This window comes from Carya illinoinensis, chromosome 3, assembly GCF_018687715.1.
Source record: "Carya illinoinensis cultivar Pawnee chromosome 3, C.illinoinensisPawnee_v1, whole genome shotgun sequence".
NCBI lineage: Eukaryota > Viridiplantae > Streptophyta > Magnoliopsida > Fagales > Juglandaceae > Carya > Carya illinoinensis.
The window spans coordinates 44230809-44256549 of NC_056754.1; the positions used below are offsets into that span (position 1 = coordinate 44230809).

The 25741-nt window shown below is 38.3% G+C and overlaps 2 protein-coding genes across 2 annotated transcripts; both read right to left on the minus strand.

The window, feature by feature from the left end:
- Positions 1-86: 86 nt before the first annotated feature.
- On the minus strand, positions 87-1317 carry LOC122305685 (EPIDERMAL PATTERNING FACTOR-like protein 5). The gene is made up of 3 exons (XM_043118249.1): positions 817-1317; positions 519-562; positions 87-404 (listed from the first exon to the last, which is right to left on the minus strand). The coding sequence occupies exons 1-3, from the start codon at positions 932-934 to the stop codon at positions 177-179; spliced, it is 390 nt and encodes a 129-aa protein (XP_042974183.1). The 5' UTR covers positions 935-1317; the 3' UTR covers positions 87-176.
- A 953-nt stretch (positions 1318-2270) lies between these two features.
- LOC122304338 (IQ domain-containing protein IQM1-like) lies at positions 2271-6139 on the minus strand. The gene is made up of 9 exons (XM_043116556.1): positions 5858-6139; positions 5240-5707; positions 5028-5142; positions 4853-4918; positions 4455-4543; positions 4097-4184; positions 3713-3943; positions 3417-3518; positions 2271-3146 (listed from the first exon to the last, which is right to left on the minus strand). Exons 2-9 carry the CDS (start codon positions 5656-5658, stop codon positions 2694-2696), a joined length of 1563 nt encoding a protein of 520 aa, XP_042972490.1. The 5' UTR covers positions 5659-5707; positions 5858-6139; the 3' UTR covers positions 2271-2693.
- Positions 6140-25741: the final 19602 nt, after the last annotated feature.

The window sequence follows — 25741 nt, forward strand, 5'->3', positions numbered from 1 at the left end:
GAAGGTTGCGTATGTTCTGAGCTCTACGAAACAGCTCAACCATCCATGAATGCTGATCTTTCGCAGCTCGAAATTCTCAACAAACAAAGTAAAAGCGAGAGCCAATTTTTAGTTTTGATGTTTTGTACGTACAAGCTAGTGCTTTTGAGCTAAGTAAAAGGATGCATATAATATTATTAAGGATTAAAGAAGGAACTGCGGCACTTGCATTTCCATCCTTCTGGTTCATAATTGGCATAATGAAGTCCTACTTCATCAGTGGTTGCGGGTATTTGTATGGGATAACAAGGACTGCAGCCTTCACATTTATGCAGACAGCTTGGTGGTCTTGACCCCAGCCTACTCAGCCACCTGTATTTCGCTTCTTCTCCATTAGCCTCTCCTTCATTAATGCTTTCCAGTACCTTGAGAGAGAGAGAGAGAGAAGAGACCCAGATCAAGCACGGAGACATACCAACAAAATCCCACAACTTTACACTGAGAGAGAGAGAGAGAGAGAGAGAGAGAGAGAGAGAGACCTGTTTTGAGCTATAGGCAGGTTGAGGGAAGTGTGGAGTTTGGCCTGTTAGATCAAGCATAGGAAATAAGCATTATAGCATAAGAGGCAAAAGTTAACATTTGTACAAGGAAAAGGTTTTACAAAAGAAGACAGAACCAGAAAAGGTTAGGACATTTCTTTTCTTCCCTCTAGTAAAAGAGTTGCAGGAATCTTGAAAAGGAAAGGAAAAAGGGTTTTGGTAAAAATAAGGTGGAAATCAGAGCAATAATGATTTGTGGAGATGATGAGGGTTATAAAGACAAGTGTGGATAGCTAACCGTGTTGAAGTTGAGCAGCATGATATGATTCCAAAGGCCTGATTGTTGTCACCAAAATACTGGTCATTATGATCTGCAGGGTACTACACATTAGGAAACAGCACATCGTTTTCTTCATCTCTTTCTATATCCCACCCAACTGACGATGACTGCGATCTTCTCCTGAGAGAGAGAGAGAGTCGCTTCAAGACACTGATCACATTGAATTGGCCAAACAAGGGTGTTAAATAGAAGAATGACCGAAGAGAGGACAAGAAGCAAGCTTCCCAAGGCAAGGCAAATGCCATAGACCAGAATTAGCCAGAAGCAATACCTCGTATCCAGTGCTTCACTCTCACTGTCTCTGCCTCTCTGGGTGAGAGATTTGCCTGATCTCAATCAAACTGATTCTCCCTTCTTGTCAACGTGATAGAATGCAAGTACTTTTTTGTCTTATTTTTTTTTGTTTCTCGCCCAATCTTCCAAGCAAGTAAATAGACTATTGAATACACAAAGTTGAAAATGGAAACGTTTGACTATTAAGAATTCAGAAATGATACAATGTGTATTGTACCGCTCCGTTCAAGTGTATTGCTTTGTTTTTAATTTTTTTATGTACTGAAAAAATAAGTAATTTTTAATATATTAATATATTTTTTATTTTTAAAAATATTTAAAAATATTAAAAATATATAATAATAAAAAAAAACAAATGTGTGGGCAATGCTGGCAGCCAGCACAATTCTTAAGAATTTCTCGCAAGAGACTGATGCAAGCAACTTATCTCTCTGCCACTCATTGGGATATGGGATATCTGTTCGCAGAGTCGTTGGGCTGTATTAATGCGGCACAGAGGCTCCAGGTACAGAGTACAGAGGATATCTGCCGTTGGATTGCTTTTTGTTCTTTTGTTTTGTCCACCTGATTTGGATGCAGGCAGTGTGTCTCCTCTTATTAACCCAAATTATAGGGTAACAAGAATGTTTCTCTTTCTCTGGCATATCCAATCTAAGTTTAAAAAACTGATTTGTTTGTTAAAAGTTGTACACATGGACTCTGGGTTTGATTTTTCCTTTTCGTTTTTCCTCTTCTGGGTGTATATATATATATATATTTTTTTATGTTTGATTGAGTGATTTGATTATTCACTGCACATCTGCATGACTGATGGTAGTGGTCATTATCTCCTCCTGAGTAATTGAAATTATTGAAATATGATAAAGAAAATACAAAGCTATCAAATAAGAAAATAACTTAATAGTTTTGCCAATTACTAAATTATTAAAAATATAAAATATCACTATTTTGTATATAAGTTAATGCAGTATACTTTTATATCATTAATATGCTGTGTGTGAATATATAAGCTTGTAAATAGGAAATTTTTTCCTTGAGATATGTACTTTTATTTCATTCAATTTGTGTTCTTACAAGAAAAATCAATGAAACACCAACCCAATATACAGTAGCCAAGATTGGGAGGATAACATACCTATTGGGCCCACTTAAGCCATGTTAAAAAAAATATGAAACAATGAACTACATGAATAAATAAATAAAATTATACATCAAGAATCAAGGAATAAAAAAACAAATTACAGGTGGCCCCCCTTAGTCTCCTCATTTGCTTGAATTGTAAGCACTAGAAGTTCTCTTTGAGAGCCACAAATATTAATATTCCTGCTTGATTATTTTTGAGTAATTTTAGATATAATTTTAGAATGTGTAAGTCATGCACCCTTCTTTCGAAAAAAGTGAGATCCACTATTAAAAATTAGAATTTTTTTGATATGAGTCTCAAATTTGTCTATTTTTTTAGAAGGAGTGCAAAAAATTTGTACACATGCAACTGAATCTAAGATTACTCTTATCCTTTTCTTACCCTTTGGTGAATTGGCTTAGTTGGCTGCAGGAATACGGGTCCCGGGACTTGGGAGTCCCCTGCATGCAATAGGGGACAACCTCATCTTTGGGCTGGGCCGTGGAGAAGGAATTGGGCCGTAGTTACAAAACGGCCCAGAAGGCACCTTTGGCGATAGGTTAACTTGTTCCAATGCTTTGAATTGTAGATCTGTAGGGTAATCCCGGACACACCCAATGCGAGGTCCAGCCCCTGTAGCCCACTTGCTAGGCAAGGGCTTGGGCGAGCATAACTCTGGCTGTGAGCCTAATGCATTAGCATCATTAGCATTCTTATTTTCTGGTCGATGAGCAGTCGTGATTGTGATCTCCTTTTTCGAGATTGTATTTGTATCGTAGGATCGCATAGATTTAGCAAAACCCATAGTTGGTTCTTTTGACTCTTCACCAGTGACCGTATATGAGAGTCTGTCATCATCAATGGCACACTTCTGCAAATGAAGATCATAATCAGTTATTTTGTACCAATTGTGTGTTTGATAAGGGTAAATATATATTATATAAATACTTTAACCACAAAATCATTATATAAAAGTAAAGACACAAACTGACATGACTTGATGTTGTACATTAAATTGTAAAGTTACTTTTATTGTAAAGTAGATTAACGGATATCATGAAGCTATATTAGTTTATAGATTTATTTTTGTATAATCTTTTTTGTATTTGTAGCAGCCGTATATATGTATATCTGTATGTACCTTCACATTTGTAAGGTCAACATGGTTCTCTTCAAGGAAGCTAATGAATTCTCTGAAGTTCTCTTCTGTAGGGAGATAGTGACCACTATATGGCCAAATAGCCTGAAATAATGGGTTAAATGGTTAAAATCACTTATGTGTACAACAAGTCCAATTGGCCGATAAACAAATTACAAATCTTACATGGTTTCATAAGTCAAAAGATTAGAATATAACTTAACAACCATTGAAGATAATGAAATTCACGATGAATAACAACATTCCTCTATATGCAATATGCATGCATGAAAATGTACCTCAAGAACCCCATCGTGGGCAACTAATCTTCCGGCTGCTGTTGTAGCACCCCCGGCGAGGAAGCTCGAATGTTGAAACATGCCTTTCTTCTTCTGACCCACATACAAAGCTCTTGTTGTGCTGAGAACGAATATCCACTTGGAGCCTTCCACGGTTTCCAGGAGAAGTCCACTCTGTCTATACAGAAGCTTCCCATTTTCAACTATTACTTCATACGCTTCCCTTTCTTTCTGATATGCCAACATCAAAAACACATTGCACGCATACATCAGATACATGTTTTGTTTGATCTGACATATCTATGTATGCAACAGGCATTTGTATATATATCTTAGAGTCTAGAGAATAAGATCACAGGATTTTTGGACAGAAATATTACTTACAGGTCCAAGATACTTGATGCATTGGCGTTGCAAAACATTCCTGGCACATTTGTCAAGATTTATTTCTTTGCCATCTCCAACATCCAACCTTCATTTCAGAAAGCATAAGTTAATAGATAGATTGATCCAATGTGCTCCTTTTGGAGGCTGAGAAAAACGACAGCAAAATGAAGAAAATTTTGTTATTTTCTTTCCCATGGGATTGTATGCAAGCAACTGAAATATGTTGAAATCACAAAGCAAGTTGAGCATGCTAAACAAAACATGAGATTCCAAACTATCTATTTTTTACTCTACAATCACCACTTTCAACCAAACAGAGCAAAAAGACAGAAGAAATTCTGAAAGAAATACATACCAAAAGAAGAAAGGCTGAGTGCTCTCGCTTGCATACCAAATATCATAGTACAACTGGAGATTGTGTCCATACCGATGGCGTGGGTCAATCTGTAGAAAAAAAAAATAGAAAGATTGATTAGATTTAGACCAGTGGCTCTCCAGCCAAAGTTCCTAAGATACAAGGCCATAGCCGTTTGATGTTTACTGCACCCCTTTTTTGAATTGATTCTCGAACAGAAAAGCAATGTCTTGGGGCGAGTTCAAAGTCAATATTGACAACAATACTGTACCTAAGTTTCAATGAAGCTTTTCAATTTTTATTTGCTTGATACATCATCAAGCAAAAACTAATATCATGACCAAAGAATTGCATTATGAATTTTGGTAAAAAGCATCTGAAAAGGTTAGAGAACTCACAGCTTCAAGCCAGTGTTGCTGGGCTAGTTTTTGAGCCTTCTCATCTTTGGACAATCCCTTTCCCACCTATATACATACAATCATTAATTCTAATTAATATAGGGAAAAAAGAATGCATAAAAAAAAGAAGGCTATGTTGAAGCTTGAAATTCTAATGGTTTGTACTGTTATGTACCTTGGCTGCTCTAGTTCCTGCCCTTGCCCACCTTGAAACAGCAGTTTCTTGTTTCTCAACATTGAAGAATGACACAGAACTCCGCTTCAGAACGGCAAAGTCCAATGCTTTCCACCTACATTATGTCAAATGACCGATTCATCTAACCACTCACTCATAATTCAGGTAAATAAAAATAAATCAAATGCTTAGATAAATTCTAAGAGACTAACCATAATTCCTCTGCCACCACTGCACAATCTGCAAGGTTTCTTCGGGTCCGGTAACTCTTGTAGACTTTTTGGAGCTTAACCGCTGCAGCATCAAGCTCACTTACGGGTCTAGGCGAAGAAAACACCGTTGCTTCGGGCAGAGAAAGTGTGGGAATTGGTTTGTGTTTCCATCCATTGAAATTAAGACCATCTAAATCTATGTTGTCCTTGAGTTGAACTAGATCCTTGAATGAAAGAACCTTTTCAAGCACAACATTTTCCGGTTTGCAATCGCTCAAGCGGCTTAAATTACTGGTTCTCTTCTTGTTACAGCCATTTGACAGGGTCATAGTTTCTGAATCGGTTTTCTTAAAGCTGTCTGCTCTCAATGTCACCCCTCCACCTTTGGAAGTCCCACTGATATTGTAGGCCAAACCCATCGGTTCTCAGACACCAAGAAACTCAATTTGTGGGAAAGCAAGTGAGAACCTGCACAAATTATCAAGAAACTCATGACATGCAAAAACAGAGAGAAAAAAAAAAAGAGGCAAAACTGCTGCTCTTGTACCAAAACGAAAACAAGGATGAAAATCCACCATGAATGATTAACGAAACTAGAAAGATTAATTATAAACCTACCTGCTATATTAGGTATCAAAGATGGTCCTTTTTCTGTTCGTTCCTACCAAGTTCTACAAGCAACCCTCCACCAAAAGTACAAACCAATATGAGTATGACTGACTAGTTCTCACTTTGCCTGGCATATATATACCTTGCAAGGAAACAAAATTTCCACTTGACCTTTAAATACGCGTCAACAACTAGAAAAAGATATATAGGATTTGGGTGTGTGATTCAACGAATCACAGAGTCTTTTCTTTGTTCAACACCACGAGTGATTTGATGAATTCAAAGATTGATATTTTGGGCATTCCCTCCCCCGTATGACGGGTAAGTGGATTATAAAGAACAAAAATATCGCGTTCTCATTTCCCTGGCCCACTTGTACGGACCATACCATCTTATAAAGATAAACTACCAACTAATTTACTACTCTTAAACTACTATTGCATAAAATCATTTTTTTTTAAAAAATTTGATTTTGATTTTAATTTTGAGTTGATGTATCTAAAATTTGAAAAAATTATATTTTATGAAAAAGTAGTAGATAAATTTTAGATGGGTTGTTACGGTATCGTTACTCATATAAATAAGAAAAACGATATTTATAATTATGATTGTATAAATGTCACACAGTCTCTTTTAAAAAAAGAATTAATGAATAATTCATATAAGAAAATTTAATTTTTTAAATTATGAATCTCATTTTTTTTTTAAAAAATTATATAATATTTATATATTTTAGGATTGTATATAATATTACTGTACACATGATGAGTTATGGAGGGAGAGAGAGATAGATGAGCGGTCAAAGAAAGTATCCTTTGCAGTCTTTCCATGAAAAAACACTGATTTAAAGTCTCAAGACTCGATTTGTGTTGTGTATCTCTGAACGGCCAACAAACTTTGGTGTAATGGCTTCTGTCATGCACGCGCTGGCCTCTCTGAAATTATTTTAATGCGGCTTTTGTTGCATATACTGTTGCCGTTTCTGCGTGTGTTTTCTCATCTCCTTTGTGGACTTTTCCAATCTGCAGAAAAGCATGCAGTTACTACCATGCCCATTTCTACTTTTGCACAGTGAATAATTAGTAATTGAGAAATGTTTTAGCCAAAGATTAATTTTACAAAAATAAATTCGACCAGTGTGGTTTGACGTATTGTAATATGTCAAATTGTTAAATTATTTTTATAATAAAAGAGATTCGATATATCACACGAAATTATATTAATTTATAAATTTATTTTTATAAATTTTTTTTGTAATTATAGTACTTTTTTAATAATCAATAATACTAATATGGGTGTTTTGGTAATTAGCATGATAATTGCCAAAGATTCATCCATCATTAGGACAGCATCAGTGGTAACTTGTGGTGAGGGAAATTAAAGATGTTCCATGCTGCTGAATAATATGTGGGTCAAAATCAATTTTTGTCAAAAATCAAGACCACCGCACCCGTGTTTGATTGGATAGGCCATTCTGAAGCATGATTCTTTCTTTTCTTTCTTCCCCTCTTGAATGTTTTCAAACTAGGCCTTTTTTCTGCATCAGATTAGACTGAAATGCATGGGTGATTCCTTATAAATAAAGTTACATTTTGGACAGATTTGAAATTACGAAAAATAAAACTAAACCTTTCAATTGAGGAGTATTCTGTCTGAACATTTATGGGTGCTTGGTGAAAACGAGGTTAACAATGTTGTTACAGAAAGACATTCAATTTACGCGTTTCAACAGATATTGCAGTCTATGAAAGAGATCAGGGGGCCGTCCACGTGATTGACAAAAAACCCAAATGAACAAATCTTGACGCGTGCATGGAGGGGGCAATCTAGCTAAGAACATTTATGCACAGCTTGTTTGTGGAAAGAGTCATGGTGATCACCGATCAGGATGTGTTTGTCATTTGGGGGAGAAGAGATGGACTTCACAGAACTTCTAGTAAAAAAAGGAGGGAGGGCATTCAAGTAAATTCCGCTCTATGTCCATTTATCTTCAGAGGTCCCCTGTTCCCGCCACAGCTGTCATGGTAGTTTGACATGTCGGCAGTTCAATCTTGGGAGCATCCAAGTAATGACGTGTCAATTTTGGGAGCAACGTACAATTGCTGGAACAATGCAGCGGACCTTGCCAAATTATTTTTGTTATCAGTTCAATTATTTGAACAGTCGTGACCCACTTGATAGTACTATTTGTATTATAAATAGTATATTTTATGTAAGTATTACTTATTATTATTATTATTATTTATTTAAAAGTAAGTAAATATAGAATTTATATAAAAATAATAATCTTTTAATAATAAATTTTATTCTTTTAAAAAAAAATACGCAACAATTACACAGACCATTATACTTTTATATATATAACCCTAAACCTAATAAGGACATTTGTGTGCCTCTCGATCCGCTTCTATCATCTTTTTTTTTTTATTTTTTAATTCTTCCTTCTCCTTTACGGTATAATTTTATATTTTAATTGTACTTTTTAATAGAATCAAGATTTAAATTTAAAAATACTTAATCTTTTGAGTTAAATGATCATTCATCTCAAAAATGATAACAAAATAAACATTTATTTGGACCTTAAAAAAGGTGGAAGTAGGCAATGTAGAGGTGTATCATGTTTAGATTTAGGCTTGGGTTGGATACCAAAGTCTTCTCAATTCATCCCATCTCATTTCAACTTATCTCATTTTATCTTAATATTTAAAATATCCAAATATTACGAATACAAATACTTTTAGATTTTAAATTTTAAAATTTTATCTAATTATTCAATAATAATTATAACTATCCCAAACTTCTAAAAAAAAAATCAACTTTTTCAAATTTCAAAACAAAAATAATATTAAAAAAATTTATTATACTAATATTTTTACTCAACTTTTTTTCTCTCATTTTTAAAAATTTTATAAAATATATTAACTTAAACTATTTTATTATTATTTATAGATAATTTTATTTAATCTTATATCATCTTATTATCTAAACAAGATTTAAACTAGGAGTTAATAGAAAATTGTGTATTGGTAGACCGAGTTTGTGGCGGCACGTGAGAGACCTAAACGAAGTTAAACTGCAAAAGTATTGTGGATTAATGGACATTTATTTGTTTGTCAAAGGATAGACATAAGGAAGAGGCAAAAAAAAAAAGGATTAAGGGGCGTCATTGATGATCTGCGGCGGCGATTTCCTAGAAGACTTGTTTCTAGTGACGGTCGGTGATATTGATTAGTATGATCAAGTCAAAATTGTTGGTAAAACACGTCATTAAAAAACAAAGACGTACAATTATTTATGTAATTATATTTTAAATAAGAAATATATTTATAAAATTAACGTTAATTTACATTAATACCTTCATTATTAAACATAATTATTAAAAATGATGTAAAAAGAATTTGCTTGTATCTCTCTATCACTTTGAATACTATATTGTTGACGGGAAGAGTTCGGTGGTCCAACAAGAACTTCATAATATTCTAGTTGGAAAAAACAAAATAGAATTTTTCTTAATAGATTAAGGCTGCATTTAGATGTTGCAGTAATTTCATATGATTTGAGTTGCTCTATAAATAATAATATTTTTTAGATCTCATTGAAATGTATTTAAATTTAAATAAATCGTGATCTGTGTTTGATTATATGAAGTAAGTTGATATGTGTTTAACTTTAATATGTAAAGTTAAAAAAATAATAAATTTTATTAATAATTAATTTAAAATAAGTTGATATTACTTTAATAACTAAACATAGCGTAAATGCTCAAAATAGAATTGTCATTAAGGCGGTTGATTTAGCTATTTAGATTGTTATGGATCACTTTGATCTTGGTATAGTGGGGTACTGCTCCAATCAAAACATTTTGGATTAGTGGAGCCTGATTCATTCTTGTTGCAGTCTGATTTGATGATCTAAGTTTAGTCAATACTCACTCAAATGAACATCAAGCAGATAATTCATTCGACACTTCACTTGAGCGAATAACCTAAAAATTATGAAATTAAAATTTCTGCCATATAACTCTATAAATATGTTGATTATGAACAATATGACCAGTTTTGGAACAATGTATTCCACCCATAGTATATTTTGACATTCTTTAAGAGAATAAAATCTTCTATAGTTTTGTAAATGTAGACACATTGTTGATCCACATATATTTTTGTGTAGTGTGATTAATTTCTTGTTTTATTTTACTTTATATTCTTGCATCATTTTCACAACAAAACGATGTGTTTTGATAGATTGTACCGGGGGCTTTCACCGGTAGATCAACCGACATACTTCATTGTAGATTTTTGAGCTTGGCGACTCTAACACCCAAGACTTGAAAACGGACTGCGGCTCAAGTAACTCATGCAATAGTGGAATAGGGGTTGTTGATGTTCAGAACTAGAAGATCTAATACCATGAAGCCGAAGTGGGCAGTTCTATAGGCACGGCAACTTTGGAGATGCGATACCAAGTGAGGAGCGTGATCCAATTGATGATTAGAAGTCGATATATTGGTTGTTGTCCACCTTAAGTGAAAGGGAAAATAATTATTCTATTATGAAATCGGTATGTATAGCACGTCGTCCATATCACTTATATTATATTTGATTTATAAGATTCAATAGTTAAAATTTATATTTTATATCAAATTATATCACATAAGTAATGTGTAGTGTAGAGATCTTGAAATAGTAATATTCAAAAGAAAATAATTTATAAGTTTTACTATATATATGTAAGTCCCGTACATTCCGTTCAAAGAAAAAACTTACTTTTGAATTATAGAAGTGTATGTGACTTGTACATTCTAGAACTACACTTAACATCACTTAAATGAAAAATTATAGAGAATATTCATTTTATAAATGTTGCAATATTGAGTATACTGACAATGTAGCATGAGCAAAACAAATTCTAGGAAACATTAAGATTTTCATACAATGTTAAAATTTTTGACAAAATAAAAAGAGATTTTAACAAGTTTAAAGATCTAAAATGTCTCAACAATATTAACCCAACCACCCCCATTAATGCACCAACCCACATGCATGCATCCTTTTATTACAAGGCAATACAGCTGGTAATTGCTGACAATTGTAATTTGCAGCCTCAAACTTTCATGCAGCTCAATAAAGGAAAATATACCCTATTTATTTTTGTAACCCCTAATATAATCCGTTTAACATGAGTTCTAATAGCCTTTGAACTTCGCCTTGAATTTGATTAATATATGTCCGTGAGAGATTTTATGAAAAAACAAAACACAAAAAATAATTATGTCGTTGACAAATAAAATTCAGGATTGGATCATGTTCTTAGTATATTTTCAAACCATCTAATGTTATTATATGTCCCATCACGTGTGAAAGACGAAATTGAATGGAACATTCTATTACTGTTTGATCGGTTAGTATCTGTTTGACACGAAATATTAATATTTTCTTGTTGTTTGGTCGTAGATATTTTAAGACTTTTATTTCTTTTGGTCTTGTAGGATTTTTTTTTTTTTTAATAATGTTTTTTCTTGGTCCGGATATGTGTAGGAATTTCAAAGTTTGACAGATTCAGCCGGACAAAACTTAAACCTAAGGAGGGGCTGCAGCATTGTGTAATGTCCAGTCCCTGAAGTTAGTTACAAGTTGGAAAGGATGTTGAGTCGGCGACCGATATTTTATTAATTTTTTATACTAAAGAGAAATGTTTTTTTTTTTTAAATTAATTGGTATCGAATTCTCAATAATTAAGGAAACGATTATGTATTTTTTTTTTAAAGTGTTTAAAAAAAAAACTGTAATTGTGGTGATTGGTTAAAAGCATTGGTTGGAACTCTCGGTTCAGTAACAGTATCCTTTATAAAAATTGCAACTTTACTAAGTCTTTGAAATATTTCCATTCTCCTTAATTAAAGGTAAGGGTAAGATCCCTACTATAATTTATTAATTAATTTTCTACCTGAAATTAATTATAAAATAGGTAGAAAGTTAATTAAAAAATATGGATGAGGATTTTAATTTTTTTTCGATCCCAAAATATGATCTATGATTTAAATTTATTATTAGAGATCGAAATGATATTTGCAATCGTGAGTAAACAAGTGCCACATAATCATTTTGAGAAGAGTAAATAAATATGAAACTTACATAAAAAATATTTTTTTAATAGTGGATCCTATTCTTTTTTAAAGTAACTGCAAAATGCTTATATATTTCACAACGGTATATAATATTACTCTTATTATTATATCCACGTGCAATTTTTGACTTTCTAATATTGAAAAACAAAAACAAAAATCTTAAATTTGAGACCCGAATTTCGCATTATTATAATTTCTTTTATAAATTGTTCTTGGTTGAAAACGAGATATGTTGTCATGTATTGTAAAATTAATTTTAAAAATAATGAAAAAAAGAAGTAAAGAAAAACTAAGATTATAAGGAAATGAAGGAAACAAGTAGTATTTGGATCCATATTCCAAAAAGAAATAATAAATTGTATAATTGGAGTCTCATTGGAGGGTTTAATTTTGGCTCAGTCCAACCACGGGTTATAATAATAAATACAACTCAAACTGACTAAAGGCCCATGAAGGCCTGATATTCTTCTAGTTAGGTTAGATAAGCAATAACATGGTGAATATATAACTTCCATTTACCAGGGATAAGCTTCAAGCCTATTTGGCCGTGAAGATAAGCAAGCCACAGTAGTGATCCTATAAATCCCTACGTCAATATATATGGATATCAAGTCACTCTAAGATAACTTCTGATCATATATTTCAGCCGATATACATTACTATTCTACTAACTTAGGTATTGGAGTGGCCACAGGCGCCCAATGCCATCCCTTTTGAACTTGTAGGTTGATGATCATTATCGATGGTGGAACATGTCCTTTATAGTAGCGTCGTTTGTTGGATTCTGTTTTCCTTTATTTTAGTTTCTTATTGGACATCAACATGGTTCTCATATGTCAATCGTGTCACATTCTCTAGCAAACTACGAGCGAGAAACAATACCTACCGCTATGGAAGTATGAATAGCTACAACGAAGTAAAAGTAGGAGATGGTGTTAGATGCCATGGAGAATCTGAAGAAAGAAAATGAAGATCTAAAACAACAAAATTTGGAACTTAGTGACACGATCATGCCAAGCCATAGCAAATAGGGTGAGGGGGAAGCACATAACAATGGAGGATCGAACACAAAGGATGTAGAGAAAAAAAAGATACATGAAGAGCTACAGAGCCTTGTCGTAAAATATGAAGAGATGGTAAAAAAAAATGGGAGGGTCTTCCTTAGTAGAATACTTGTTGAACCAGATTGATCTGCCATATAGAGAGAGGATTTTGTGATGACCCGCTTTTAAGTGTATTTTCGCTGAAATAATTGTTTTTATTTTATTTAATATATCAGTTATTTTATTTTAATTTATTTGCGTTTTTTTAAAATTTGTTTTTAATTTAATTTAATTTATTTGATGTTGTGTTTTATTTCTTTAAGTTGTTTTGTAGTTTTAATCTTTTTCGGCGGTTTGTTCGTTTTCCCGGAATGAGGATTGGACCTCATCTCTTTTCGCATCTTTTTCCTTTTTTCCTCTTTTTCCTTTTTTCTTTTTCCTTTCTTTTTCTTTTCTTCTTTCTTCCGTTTTGGGTAATCCGGCCATTTCCGGCCATTCCGCCGCCACCCACGGCCGTTCGTCACTTCCAATAGCTTCACAACCATCCCTAGATCATTCCCTATCAATCTCGTGTCCTAGTTTGTCCCCGTTCAAAAGTGGGTTTTTCAAACCCACGGCCACAGTGAATTTTCACCGTGACGTTGCTGTTTTTCCGCCGTTTGCAACGCCGCTTGTTTCCTAAAATTGCCGTATAGCGCTGTAAGTAAATTCCAAACCCTATTTTCATATTTTAATATATATTGCTCATTCAATTATTTACTGTTGTTGGTTGTTGATTCCGGACTGAGTCCGAGGAGTTTCGGGGGTCGGATGGATGGAGGACGGAGTTGTCTGTTTTATTGTTTTATGTTGTTTGATTATTTTATTATGCATTGTTATGGCATTACATGGTGCATGCACGTGTGTTTGTGAAATTGTGTGAAAAGCCTGTGTATTGGCGTGAGTGGTATTGCGGGTGCGTGTGTATCACGAGCCCAAGCCGGGATGGGTTATTATCTCGGTGGAGCTCCTCTGGTCACTCGGGAGCGGAATAAACTGAGTGATGTCCCCTGAGTTGTGGAGAGAGATGACGGGAGCGGGGTTAGGGGATGCTTGGCTACGAACGTGCCAGGCGCGGAACCGGGCATCGCCCTACTCACCGACTCCGTGGCCCTTCGCTGGCGAGGGCTAGAGGATGCTTGGCTACGCACGCGTAGGGCGCGGAACTGGGCATCGCTCGTTAGGTGTCACATGCGTGGTGGTACTCTACGGTGTGACACTGGAGCCAGGGTGTGCGGATGACCCCTAGGGGAGGTCATGACGCATACGGTTAAAATTGGATAATGGTTTATGAGGCCAAATGAGACTTTTGGCGTGGGCCAGATGGACTTCTGGCGAGATATTGGGCCGGATGGACTTCTGGCGAGATATTGGGCCAAATGGACTTTTGGCGGCCAAATGTGACTTTTGGCGTGTTTTTCAGAAAGGTTATGCTTTTGGGCCAAATGGGTTTTTGGCGTGTGTGGAAAACTGGTGTTTTTGGGCTTTGTGCATTGGGCATGGTTCATGTATCTTGTTTGAGTTTTATATGTTTTTATCTGATAGTGTTTGGGTTTTACTTACCTGCGGTACCATTCGTGGTTCCGTAGCTTTTGGTGCAGAGTTAGAGGACGAAGAGGAGGAGGCTGAGCCCGAGGATGCGGCTCCGCCGGGTTGCTGATGCTATCTTTTTTATTTGTTCAAAACTGTATTTGTGTTTTGTAATATTTTATCCATGTACGTTTTAAACAGCTTGTATTACGTTAAGAAAAATTCTGGTACTTAGTTATGACTTTCGTTATCCGCTGCGTGTTTCTCTGTACACATCTGTTGCCTTGCACACACTCGGCACCCGTCGATGGGATGGTGACCCGGGTTGTCACCATCCGGACGTCTCAATTTCCCCGTGTTCGGGCGTGGGGATTTTGGGGGCGTCACAGGTGGTATCAGAGCGGTTTGGCTCTGGGCAAAACCACATGTCCCGTAGGTAGTACCAGAATGTTTTTAAAGTTGTGTTTTGAAAATTATGTTAAGTATAGTTGTCTTATTTGTTTTATTTGTGTGAGCTTGTTTGTTTGTTTTTATTTATTTAGTTATGTTTTGGCATGCTGGTTTCTTTTGTTTCTTGCTGTGTAGTGCTGTTTTTGTTTTTGTTGGTTTTATGATGGTTTTATTTGTTTTCTTAAAGGAGGGTCAAGAATGGTGTTGTGACAGGAATATGGGGAGACCAGGGAGACCAAGGAAAAATACTCAGGGACCGCAAGAAAATACCTCCAGAGATGACTCCATAGCCGAAGCAATTCGGCAGATGACGGAGTTTATGCAACAGAGTGCGAGGTCCCAACAGGCAGGGCCTTGGCCACCACAAGGACCTTGGCCACCACAAGGGGGTCCTTGGCCACCATCAGGAGGGCCTTGTCCACCATCAGGAGGGCCTTATCCACCATCAGGAGAACCTTGTCCGTAACAAGGAGGGTATTGGCCACAACCAGGAGGTCCTTGGCCATATCAGGAAGGGCCTTGGATGTATCCAGGAGGGTCCAGCAGCATGGTGCAAGCCGGATGCACCTATGAGCGCTACCTAGCGCATCGGACTCCACACTTCACCGGAAATGAGGATCCAATTCAGGCTGGAAAATGGATCAAAGATATGGAGAAGACTTTTGAGGTGTGTGGGTGCACTGAGGCACAGCAAGTACTTTACGCCAGCTACCTCTTGCAAGGCACTGCTTCTGATTGGTGGGATACCAAGAGGGTGTTGTTGGAATCTGAATTGGGATCTTTCGCTGCGGTGACTTGGCAGCGTTTCAAGAAAGAGTTCAATGACCGCTTCTTTCCCGCATCGGTAAGGAAGCAAAAGGCAAGAGAGTTCTCCAATCTGGTCCAAGGGGGCGCGACAGTGGAGCTGTACGCCCGGAGGTTCATAGAACTTGAGCGGTTTGCTCCTCATCTTGTCGCCACTGAGGAGATGCGAGCAGATCGTTTCCAGGAGGGGCTGCGTCATGACATACGCCGTATGGTGGTCAGCCATCGGATATCCACTTTTCAGGAGTTAGTGGATGTGGCCACCCTCATAGAGCGGGAAAATAATCTGAGTTTGGGCTCCCCTTCAGGGCAAAAGAGGCGGAGTTTTTCTGGTGAAGGGAGCAGCTCGGGTTCGCCTCAGAAGTTTGTTCAGCGGACCGGAACCCGATCTCAAGCATCCTCCAGTGTTCGCATGGGAGGACGGATGCCTGTTTGTGGAGTTTGTAATAGAGCTCATGAGGGCGAGTGTCGGACGAGTAGCGGACCCCAGTGTTATCGGTGCGGCCAAGTGGGGCATATTGCTCGGGATTGCCCCGTTAGAGCTCAAGGAAGCCGTGGAGGTAGACACGGTGGAAGAACCAACCCGAGACAAGCAGTGCAAGCCCGGGTTTATGCTGTCACACCCGGAGAGGTAGATGATGAGGCACCAGCGACCCATGATGCTGGAGTAATCACAGGTATGGATTAATTTAATTTTTAAGTTGGATTTAATTTTTGGTGCATTTGGTTTCTTCGTTGTATTTTTTGGATTTCATGGGTTGTGTGTTTGGTTCAGGAAGAGTCCGTTTGTATGAGTTTTATGCTTGTACTTTGTTTGATTCCGGTGCTTCACGATCGTTTGTGTCTTCCACGTTTGCTCGGGTGTGTAATTTGGTCACGGAACCGTTGCCGAAGGCTATGGTAGTAGCGCTACCCGATGGCGAGATGGTGTGGTGTTCTAAGGTTGCTTTGGGATGCCCGTTAAATTTTGAGGGAAGATTCTTGGATGCTGATTTGGTGGTGTTCAAGCTGTTGGGTTTTGATATTATCCTCGGAATGGATTGGCTATACCGATATTCTGCGAGTATTAATTGCAGAAGTCGGATAATTAGCTTTCAGCTTCCAGATGGTGATTGTCTGGAATTTGTGGGGAGTAGGTTAAAAGAGAAACCGATAATTATATCGGCGATTCAGGCAAGACGAGAGATTGCATGGGGAGCGGATGCATTCTTGGTGCAGATGGTGTCCACGCCGTCTGAGAAGAAGTCTTTGGCAGACATTCCAGTTGTGGAAGAGTTCCCCGATGTATTTGTGGATGACTTGCCCGGACTACCCCCTGTTCGGGAGATGGAGTTTGTTATAGATTTGGAACCTGGAGCGGCTCCTGTGCATAAAGCTCCTTATCGCATGGCACCGGCTGAATTGAAAGAGTTGAAGACTCAGTTGCAAGAACTGGTAGAGAAGGGATTTATTCAGCCTAGTACGTCGCCGTGGGGTGCACCAGTTTTATTTGTTAAGAAGAAAGATGGAACCCTCCGTATGTGCATTGACTATCAAGAATTGAACAAGGTGACCATAAAAAATAAATACCCTCTCCCGCGGATTGATGATTTGTTTGACCAACTTCAAGGAGCAGCCGTGTTCTCTAAGATTGATCTGAGGTCGGGATACTACCAGCTGAGAATCAGAGACCAAGATGTGCCTAAAACTGCTTTCAGGTCGAGGTATGGGCATTATGAATTTAAGGTGATGCCGTTTGGGTTAGCTAATGCCCCTGCAGCGTTCATGGATTTGATGAATAGGGTGTTTCAACCTTACCTGGATTCCTTTGTGGTAGTATTTATCGATGATATACTGATTTATTCCCGAGATGTTGAAGAGCATGTGTATCATCTTAGCCTGGTACTAGAGAGATTGAGAGAACACCAGCTATACGCCAAGCTCAGCAAGTGTGAGTTCTGGTTGGAAGAAGTTAAATTTCTTGGGCATGTAATTTCCCAGGGTGGAGTGGCAGTTGATCCTAGTAAGGTAGAAGCCATTTTGTCATGGCCACGCCCAACTACAGTACGCGAGATCAGGAGTTTCTGGGACTCGCCGGTTACTACCGAAGGTTTGTAGAGGGTTTTGCTCGCCTATCCGGACCTCTCACAGCTTTGACTCGGAAGAATACAGAATTTGTGTGGTCAGAGAAATGTGAGAGAAGCTTCCAGGAATTGAAGAACAGGCTGACAACGGCACCAGTGTTAGCACTCCCAGAACCGCATAAGCCATTCGTAGTCTTCAGTGATGCGTCTAAGTTCGGTTTGGGTTGTGTCCTTATGCAGGAAGGACGGGTTGTAGCCTATGCATCTTGTCAGCTTAAGGACCATGAGAAGAATTATCCGACGCATGATCTAGAATTGGCTACGATTGTTTTTGCACTCAAGATCTGGCGGCATTTCTTGTATGGGGAAGCTTGCGAGGTATTTACCGACCATAAGAGTTTGAAGCATTTGTTTTCCCAGAAAAATTTGAATATGAGGCAGAGGCGATGGCTGGAGCTAATCAGTGACTATCAGTGTGAGATCAAGTACCACCCGGGGAAGGCTAATATAGTTGCTGATGCTTTGAGCCGGAAGTCTCATTTGGAGGATGAAGCCGAACCGTCAGAAATGGATTCGTTACTTTATGGGATGAGAAGACTCCTTATAGAGAGTTCGCAGCAAGTAGAGATTTTGTCTTCAGTTCTTGACATTCGGGTAATAGATTTTGAAGAATTGAAGGCTCTCCAAAGAAAGGATCAGAAGCTGCTGAACATCAGGAAAAGAGTCCGAAAATCTCGAGGGCCGTTGCACTATAGCATGGATAGTGATGGGGTACTTCGGTTCCGAGATCGTAGAGTGGTCCCGAAGGACTCAGATTTCAAAGAACGAATCATGGCGGAAGCTCATGCGGCCCCGTATTCAGTTCATCCCGGCAGTACAAAGATGTATCGTGACTTGAAGAAAAATTACTGGTGGGATGGAATGAAGAAGGACGTTGCCTTATATGTGGAGAAATGCCACACGTGTCGTCAGGTAAAGGCCGAGCATCAGAGACCTGCAGGCATGCTCCAACCCCTCCCTATTCCTGAGTGGAAGTGGGATGACATCACGATGGATTTCGTAGTGGGTTTGCCGAGAACGCCTAGTGGGAAGAACTCTGTTTGGGTGATCGTGGACCGGTTAACGAAGAGTGCTCATTTTCTGCCTGTTAACAACACCGACTCTTTGGGTAAGTTGGCCCGTTTGTATGTCAAAGAGATAGTGCGGCTACATGGCATACCAAAGAGTATAGTGTCGGATCGAGACCCGAGGTTTACGTCGCAGTTCTGGAAGAGTTTGCAGGCAGCTTTGGGTACTAAGTTGAAGTTCAGTACTGCTTATCACCCGCAGATAGACGGCCAGTCAGAGCGCACCATACAGACCCTGGAAGACATGCTGCGAGCATGTGCCCTGGAATTCCAAGGAAGCTGGGAAAATCACTTGCCGCTCATTGAGTTTGCCTACAATAACAGCTACCATGCGACCATTCAGATGGCTCCCTATGAAGCTCTTTATGGGAGAAAGTGTAGGTCGCCCTTGTGTTGGGATGAAGTTGGGGAGAGTAGGATAATTGGACCCGAAATAATTCAAGAAATGCAAAGCCAAGTCCGGATCATTAGAGATAAAATGGCGGCAGCTCAGAGTCACCAGAAAAGTTACGCTGATACCAGGAGGAGAGAATTGTCATTTGAAGTGGGTGATTGGGTTTATCTTAAAGTCTCTCCCATGAGAGGTGTTAAGCGTTTTGGTAAGAAAAGGAAACTAGATCCGAGGTACGTCGGCCCTTTTCAGATTCTGGAGACAGTAGGGTCCGTCGCCTATAGGGTTGCTTTGCCAGATTATTTTGGGGATGTTCATGATGTCTTCCACGTATCATCCCTGAAGAAGAGCTTTGGACAGCAAGAGCCACGTTTCGTCGACCCAGCAGGTATTCAGTTGCAATCGGATCTCACTTACGAAGTTGTTCCGTCGCAGATTTTGGATTGGAAGGAGCAACAGTTGAGGTCCAAGACGATACCTTTAGTTAAAGTGGCTTGGGGAGATCCGTTAGCTCAAGACTTCTCTTGGGAGCGAGCAGCGGACATGAGGGAGCAGTACCCGTATTTGTTCGAATGATGAAGGTATGTATTTTAATCTTGATCTCATTTGGTTTATGAGCGTTTATGTGGCTTGCTTTAAGTTGGTGGGTGATTTGCAATTTCGAGGACGAAATTGTTTTTAAGGAGGGGAGGATGTGATGACCCGCTTTTAAGTGTATTTTCGCTGAAATAATTGTTTTTATTTTATTTAATATATCAGTTATTTTATTTTAATTTATTTGCATTTTTTAAAATTTGTTTTTAATTTAATTTAATTTATTTGATGTTGTGTTTTATTTCTTTAAGTTGTTTTGTAGTTTTAATATTTTTTGGCGGTTTGTTCGTTTTCCCGGAGTGAGGATTGGACCTCATCTCTTTTCACACCTTTTTCCTTTTTTCCTTTTTTTCCTTTTTTCTTTTTCCTTTCTTTTTCTTTTCTTCTTTTTCTTTTTTTTTTTTCTTTCTTTCTTTCCTTCTTCTCCCGCTCGACCGAACCCCCCCCGGTGCTCTCTCTCTCTCCTCCCTCTCCCTCACGCCGGCGTCACCTTCTCTCTACCCTACCACCGCCGTCCGGCCACCGTTCGGCCTCCCACCGGTCCCATTCTCTTCCTCTCCCTCCGGTGCACCACCCCTCCAAAACCCACCCCCAACCGGCCGGCCGTTTGGCCGGAAAAGCTCCAAGAAGGGCGCACGGATTTTTCTCCGATCCGCCGCCGTCGCTCCACCTCCGGCCACCATTTCTTCACCACTTCATCACCGACTCCTTGCCGTCCTAACCCACCCATTTCCTGCCTCCAACGACCACCGGAACAGCTCCTACGAGCTTAGTTTCCGTTTTGGGTAATCCGGCCATTTCCGGCCATTCCGCCGCCACCCACGGCCGTTCGCCACTTCCAATAGCTTCACAACCATCCCTAGATCATTCCCTATCAATCTCGTGTCCTAGTTTGTCCCCGTTCAAAAGTGGATTTTTCAAACCCACGGCCACAGTGAATTTTCACTGTGACTTGCTGTTTTTCCGCCGTTTGCAACGCCGCTTGTTTCCTAAAATTGCCGTATAGCGCTGTAAGTAAATTCCAAACCCTATTTTCAGATTTTAATATATATTGCTCATTCAATTATTTACTGTTGTTGGTTGTTGATTCCGGACTGAGTCTGAGGAGTTTCGGGGGTCGGATGGATGGAGGACGGAGTTGTCTGTTTTATTGTTTTATGTTGTTTGATTATTTTATTATGCATTGTTATGGCATTACATGGTGCATGCACGTGTGTTTGTGAAATTGTGTGAAAAGCCTGTGTATTGGCGTGAGTGGTATTGCGGGTGCGTGTGTATCACGAGCCCAAGTCGGGATGGGTTATTATCTCGGTGGAGCTCCTCTGGTCACTCGGGAGCGGAATAAACTGAGTGATGTCCCCTGAGTTGTCGAGAGAGATGACGGGAGCGGGGCTAGGGGATGCTTGGCTACGAACGCGCCGGGCGCGGAACCGGGCATCGCCCTACTCACCGACTCCGTGGCCCTTCGCTGGCGAGGGCTAGAGGATGCTTGGCTATGCACGCGCGGGGCGCGGAACTGGGCATCGCTCGTTAGGTGTCACATGCGTGGTGGTACTCTACGGTGTGACACTGGAGCCAGGGTGTGCGGATGACCCCTAGGGGAGGTCATGGTGCATACGGTTAAAATTGGATAATGGTTTATGAGGCCAAATGGGACTTTTGGCGTGGGCCAGATAGACTTTTGGCGAGATATTGGGCCGGATGGACTTCTGGCGAGATATTGGGCCAAATGGACTTTTGGCGGCCAAATGTGACTTTTGGCGTGTTTTTCAGAAAGGTTATGCTTTTGGGCCAAATGGATTTTTGGCGTGTGTGGAAAACTGGTGTTTTTGGGCTTTGTGCATTGGGCATGGTTCATGTATCTTGTTTGAGTTTTATATGTTTTTATCTGGTAGTGTTTGGGTTTTATTTACCTGCGGTACCATTCGTGGTTCCGTAGCTTTTGGTGCAGAGTTAGAGGACGAAGAGGAGGAGGCTGAGCCCGAGGATGCGGCTCCGCCGGGTTGCTGATGCTATCTTTTTTATTTGTTCAAAACTGTATTTGTGTTTTGTAATATTTTATCCATGTACGTTTTAAACAGCTTGTATTACGTTAAGAAAAATTCTGGTACTTAGTTATGACTTTCGTTATCCGCTGCGTGTTTCTCTGTACACATCTGTTGCCTTGCACACACTCGGCACCCGTCGATGGGATGGTGACCCGGGTTGTCACCATCCGGACGTCTCAATTTCCCCGTGTTCGGGCGTCGGGATTTTGGGGGCGTCACAGATTTTGACCATGCCATTCCCACCAAAATTCAAAATACCACAGATATAAATCTACGATGAGTCTAAGGATCTAGTGGATCACTTAGAATTTTAAAGGTACATCTTGCTCCATGGCTTCCCTAGAGAAATCGCCTGCCAGACTTTTCCCCTGACCTAAAAGGGAATGGTGAGATGATGGTTTAGAACTTTCCGATTGAGGTTGATAGATAGTTTTGAAGAGTTAGCTAAGCAGTTTTTAACACAAATCATGCCTAATAGAAAGCGCCGACGCCTCACGGCAATCTTCTAATAGTTAAGCAAAGAGAAGAAGAGAATATGAAGACATACCTTACCCGCTTTAACAAAGAGAGGTTAATAACGGATGATCAAGATAAGAAGATAACCCTTGCCGCCCTTCTGGGTGGCATTTGGCCACGCAAGCCCTTCATGGTTGAACTAGCTAGGAAGACTCATTCTACCTTGAGAGAGTTCATGGACAGGGTAGAGGACTTCATCAATGCTGCGGACACACTGCAAGTCTTAGTAGATCCAAGAAAATGAGAGCACAAAACTGAACAAAAAACCAACCATTGCGACAAAAAACCTACGTCAAGTCATTAGGACAGAAGAGGGGAAAGGCGGCCAGAACACAACAACCGATTGATGCACAACAATCTGAATGTACAAGAGAAGGAGGAGCTATACAGAGAACATCGTCAGTCTAGAGTCGGCAATCGTTATTGCAAGTATCATCAGACGAATTCACATTAGATAGAAGATTGCACGACCATGAATAAAAGAGTCACTAAACTGGCAGGCACAAGAGAATTAGAGCGAATGGTTGCAGAACGTTCCAAACAATATAATATCCAAGATTGCTATTTATAAAGTATTTGAAAAATTCTACTCATCATTCCTACATTATAAGAGATTTTTTATCTTTTTATTTTTTTTATTAGCAAATATGTAGTGTAGGGATGATAAGTAAAAGAACTGAATTAGTTTAGCTGAAAATAAAACCAATAAAAAAATAAAAAATAAAAAAATAACAAATATAATGTGTAGTGGGTAGTGCATGGAATGACGAGTAGCTCAAAACATAATTTTGTTATGATCTCTGTGCGTGGTTGCAAGCATTATGGATAGAAAGTTCTCTAGGTCCAATTGCGTAACAACAAGATCTATCAAGTAATTTGAGAAGTCCAGCCCCTATTCACTCCTCCGATATCCAGTAAAAGATTCTACACAACTTATCCTAAAATAAAATAAAAAATAAAATAAAAAAGCACTGAAGAACAAACCATTGATAATTCGAAGATCAGGAAGAGTTATGCAATGCATTAGCCTCTCGTCTCATTTTCATTTTACTGTATTGATTTGAAAATACTCACCAACCATTAGATCAATATTTATTTTTTAGATTTATAAATTCAATAATTGATGAATAATGTCACGTCGTTACAATAAAATATAATTTGAATGAGGATGTAATATATTAAAATTTTCAAAAAAAAAATGAAATGAACATATATATCATCACTTGATGCCATCATTTTTATTTTTCTTCGTATTACTCAATTAGCATTTGAGATTTTAATAGCAGTGAGTTTAGTTAGTCTCATGTATGTATCCGGCCATTTTTCTTAATAAATGCATGTGAATGAGTTCTCATGATCAATTGACACTTCTTGATCACCCCCTTTGGGAGTCAAATTTTATCCCATTGATATGGCGATATGTCGTTTGGTGGGTTTATGTTGATTGGTATTACTATTAGTATGGGGTCATCAATCATGGATGTGTACTCAAAGGTTAGAGATTCTAATTAAGGATGAAAGAGAATATCTAGGAAGATTCGGGAGTTTGTATGGATTTGAAAGAAAATGAGCCTATTTTTATCTAGCGTTGGTAATGATTGCTTTGGTAGATGCTGAAAAGGATTAGATGTAATGGTGATACATTTAACAGATCTCAACATTACGCTTGTTGAAGTTATCAGAGTGAGTAGCAGAAACATGATGCCCATTAATATCATGGTTTAGAGTAAATCTCGTGAACACATTTATGGTGGGTCGGTCATGTTGCAGTACGAACTTATGGTCGTTAATGGATAACATATGAAGAGAAGGGCAAGTTACCAAAGTGTAGAATGCAACGGAGACTTGGATGTGGAAGCTTAAGCATCAAGTGGGATACCCAATTCTAATAAGTGATAAGGATAAGAGGTGTATGAGATCTCACATTGATTGAGAATGAGAAGTCTTGCTCTTTATAATGTTTCAAATGGACTTCAATTGTATAATTGACTAGTCATTTGAACTATAAAAAATATGGATTGGGCCTTCTAATAAGACGTTACATCAATTGTGAACAGCTTAGTTGAAATTATGAAAGTAATAATCATTATGATACATAAGTGTCATTGGATATGTCTTTGTAGAAGTAGAGATTTTGGATTATATGACCTATCTTGAGATGGTGCAAATGCTATTGAGGAATTGGTCATAGTCACAAAGGATGAACATGTGGAAGTAGATGTACATATTCTTATAATCTCCAGTAAATTTTGAGGATGAAATTTTTGTAAGGGGAGGAATGTTACGACTCAACCCATGACAAGACCCAACCCAAGAAATACACCTAACCCCCGTGGTTCAAAAAAAAAAAAATAGATGTCGTTTTTAATAAAACCCTAAAACAATTTTCTTTTCGTTCTTCCCCGTAACGTCTCTTTCTTCCCCCAACACCATTTGCACAATTCCCCTTTCCCTACGCAACTCTGTCTCTCGTGCTGAGTTTTTGTTGCCCTCTGGAGTCTGGGCCCCTTCTACTCCAACCTATAATCTGCCATCCGTGTCCCATATTTTCCTCTCCGACCATCTCTCTCCCTTCCTCTACCACTCACATTCTATTACGGATGAGGATACAGTTATAACTCTTTTACAATTATTTTATTATTCACTTCAAATCAATTAATATAATTGTGCTGCTTTATTAAAAAAATATTTTTAATTTTACATAATTACTCTTCATTTTAAATATAGTTACAAAATAGTTATAGATTTATCATTTTCCTTTTATTACTATTTGATCAGTTGGAATTTATTTTCTTGTTATTGGTGGTAGACATTTTAGACTTCTATTCCTTTTGGTCTTGTAGAATTTTATTTTTTTTTAATGTTTTTTCTTGGTCGAATATGTGTAGGAATTTCAAAGTTTGACAAATTCAGGCCGACAAAACCAAAACCTAAGTAAGGGGCTGCAGCATTCTGCAATGTCCAGTCCCTGAAGTTAGTAACACGTTGGATAGGCTGGAGAGTGGAGACCGATATTTATTGATGTTTTATATAAATTGCAAAGTCTTTGAAATATGTCCAGTCTCTGTCTCCTAAATTAACTGTAAGGGAAAGATCCCTCCTATACTTTATTAATTTGTTTTCTACCTGAAATTAATTATAAAATATGGATGAGGATTTTA

Excerpts from the sequence above, each read along its gene's own strand:
- LOC122304338 (XM_043116556.1), bottom strand. The coding sequence starts at position 5,658 with ATGGGTTTGGCCTACAATATCAGTGGGACTTCCAAAGGTGGAGGGGTG. Across the intron at positions 5,143-5,239 it reads GTGGTGGCAGAGGAATTATG|GTGGAAAGCATTGGACTTTG; the intron begins GTTAGTCTCTTA and ends GACATAATGTAG. Across the intron at positions 4,185-4,454 it reads ACTCAGCCTTTCTTCTTTTG|GTTGGATGTTGGAGATGGCA; the intron begins GTATGTATTTCT and ends TCTGAAATGAAG.
- LOC122305685 (XM_043118249.1), bottom strand. The coding sequence starts at position 934 with ATGAAGAAAACGATGTGCTGTTTCCTAATGTGTAGTACCCTGCAGATC. Across the intron at positions 563-816 it reads TGCTGCTCAACTTCAACACG|GCCAAACTCCACACTTCCCT; the intron begins GTTAGCTATCCA and ends TTGATCTAACAG. Across the intron at positions 405-518 it reads CTGCCTATAGCTCAAAACAG|GTACTGGAAAGCATTAATGA; the intron begins GTCTCTCTCTCT and ends CTCTCTCTCAAG.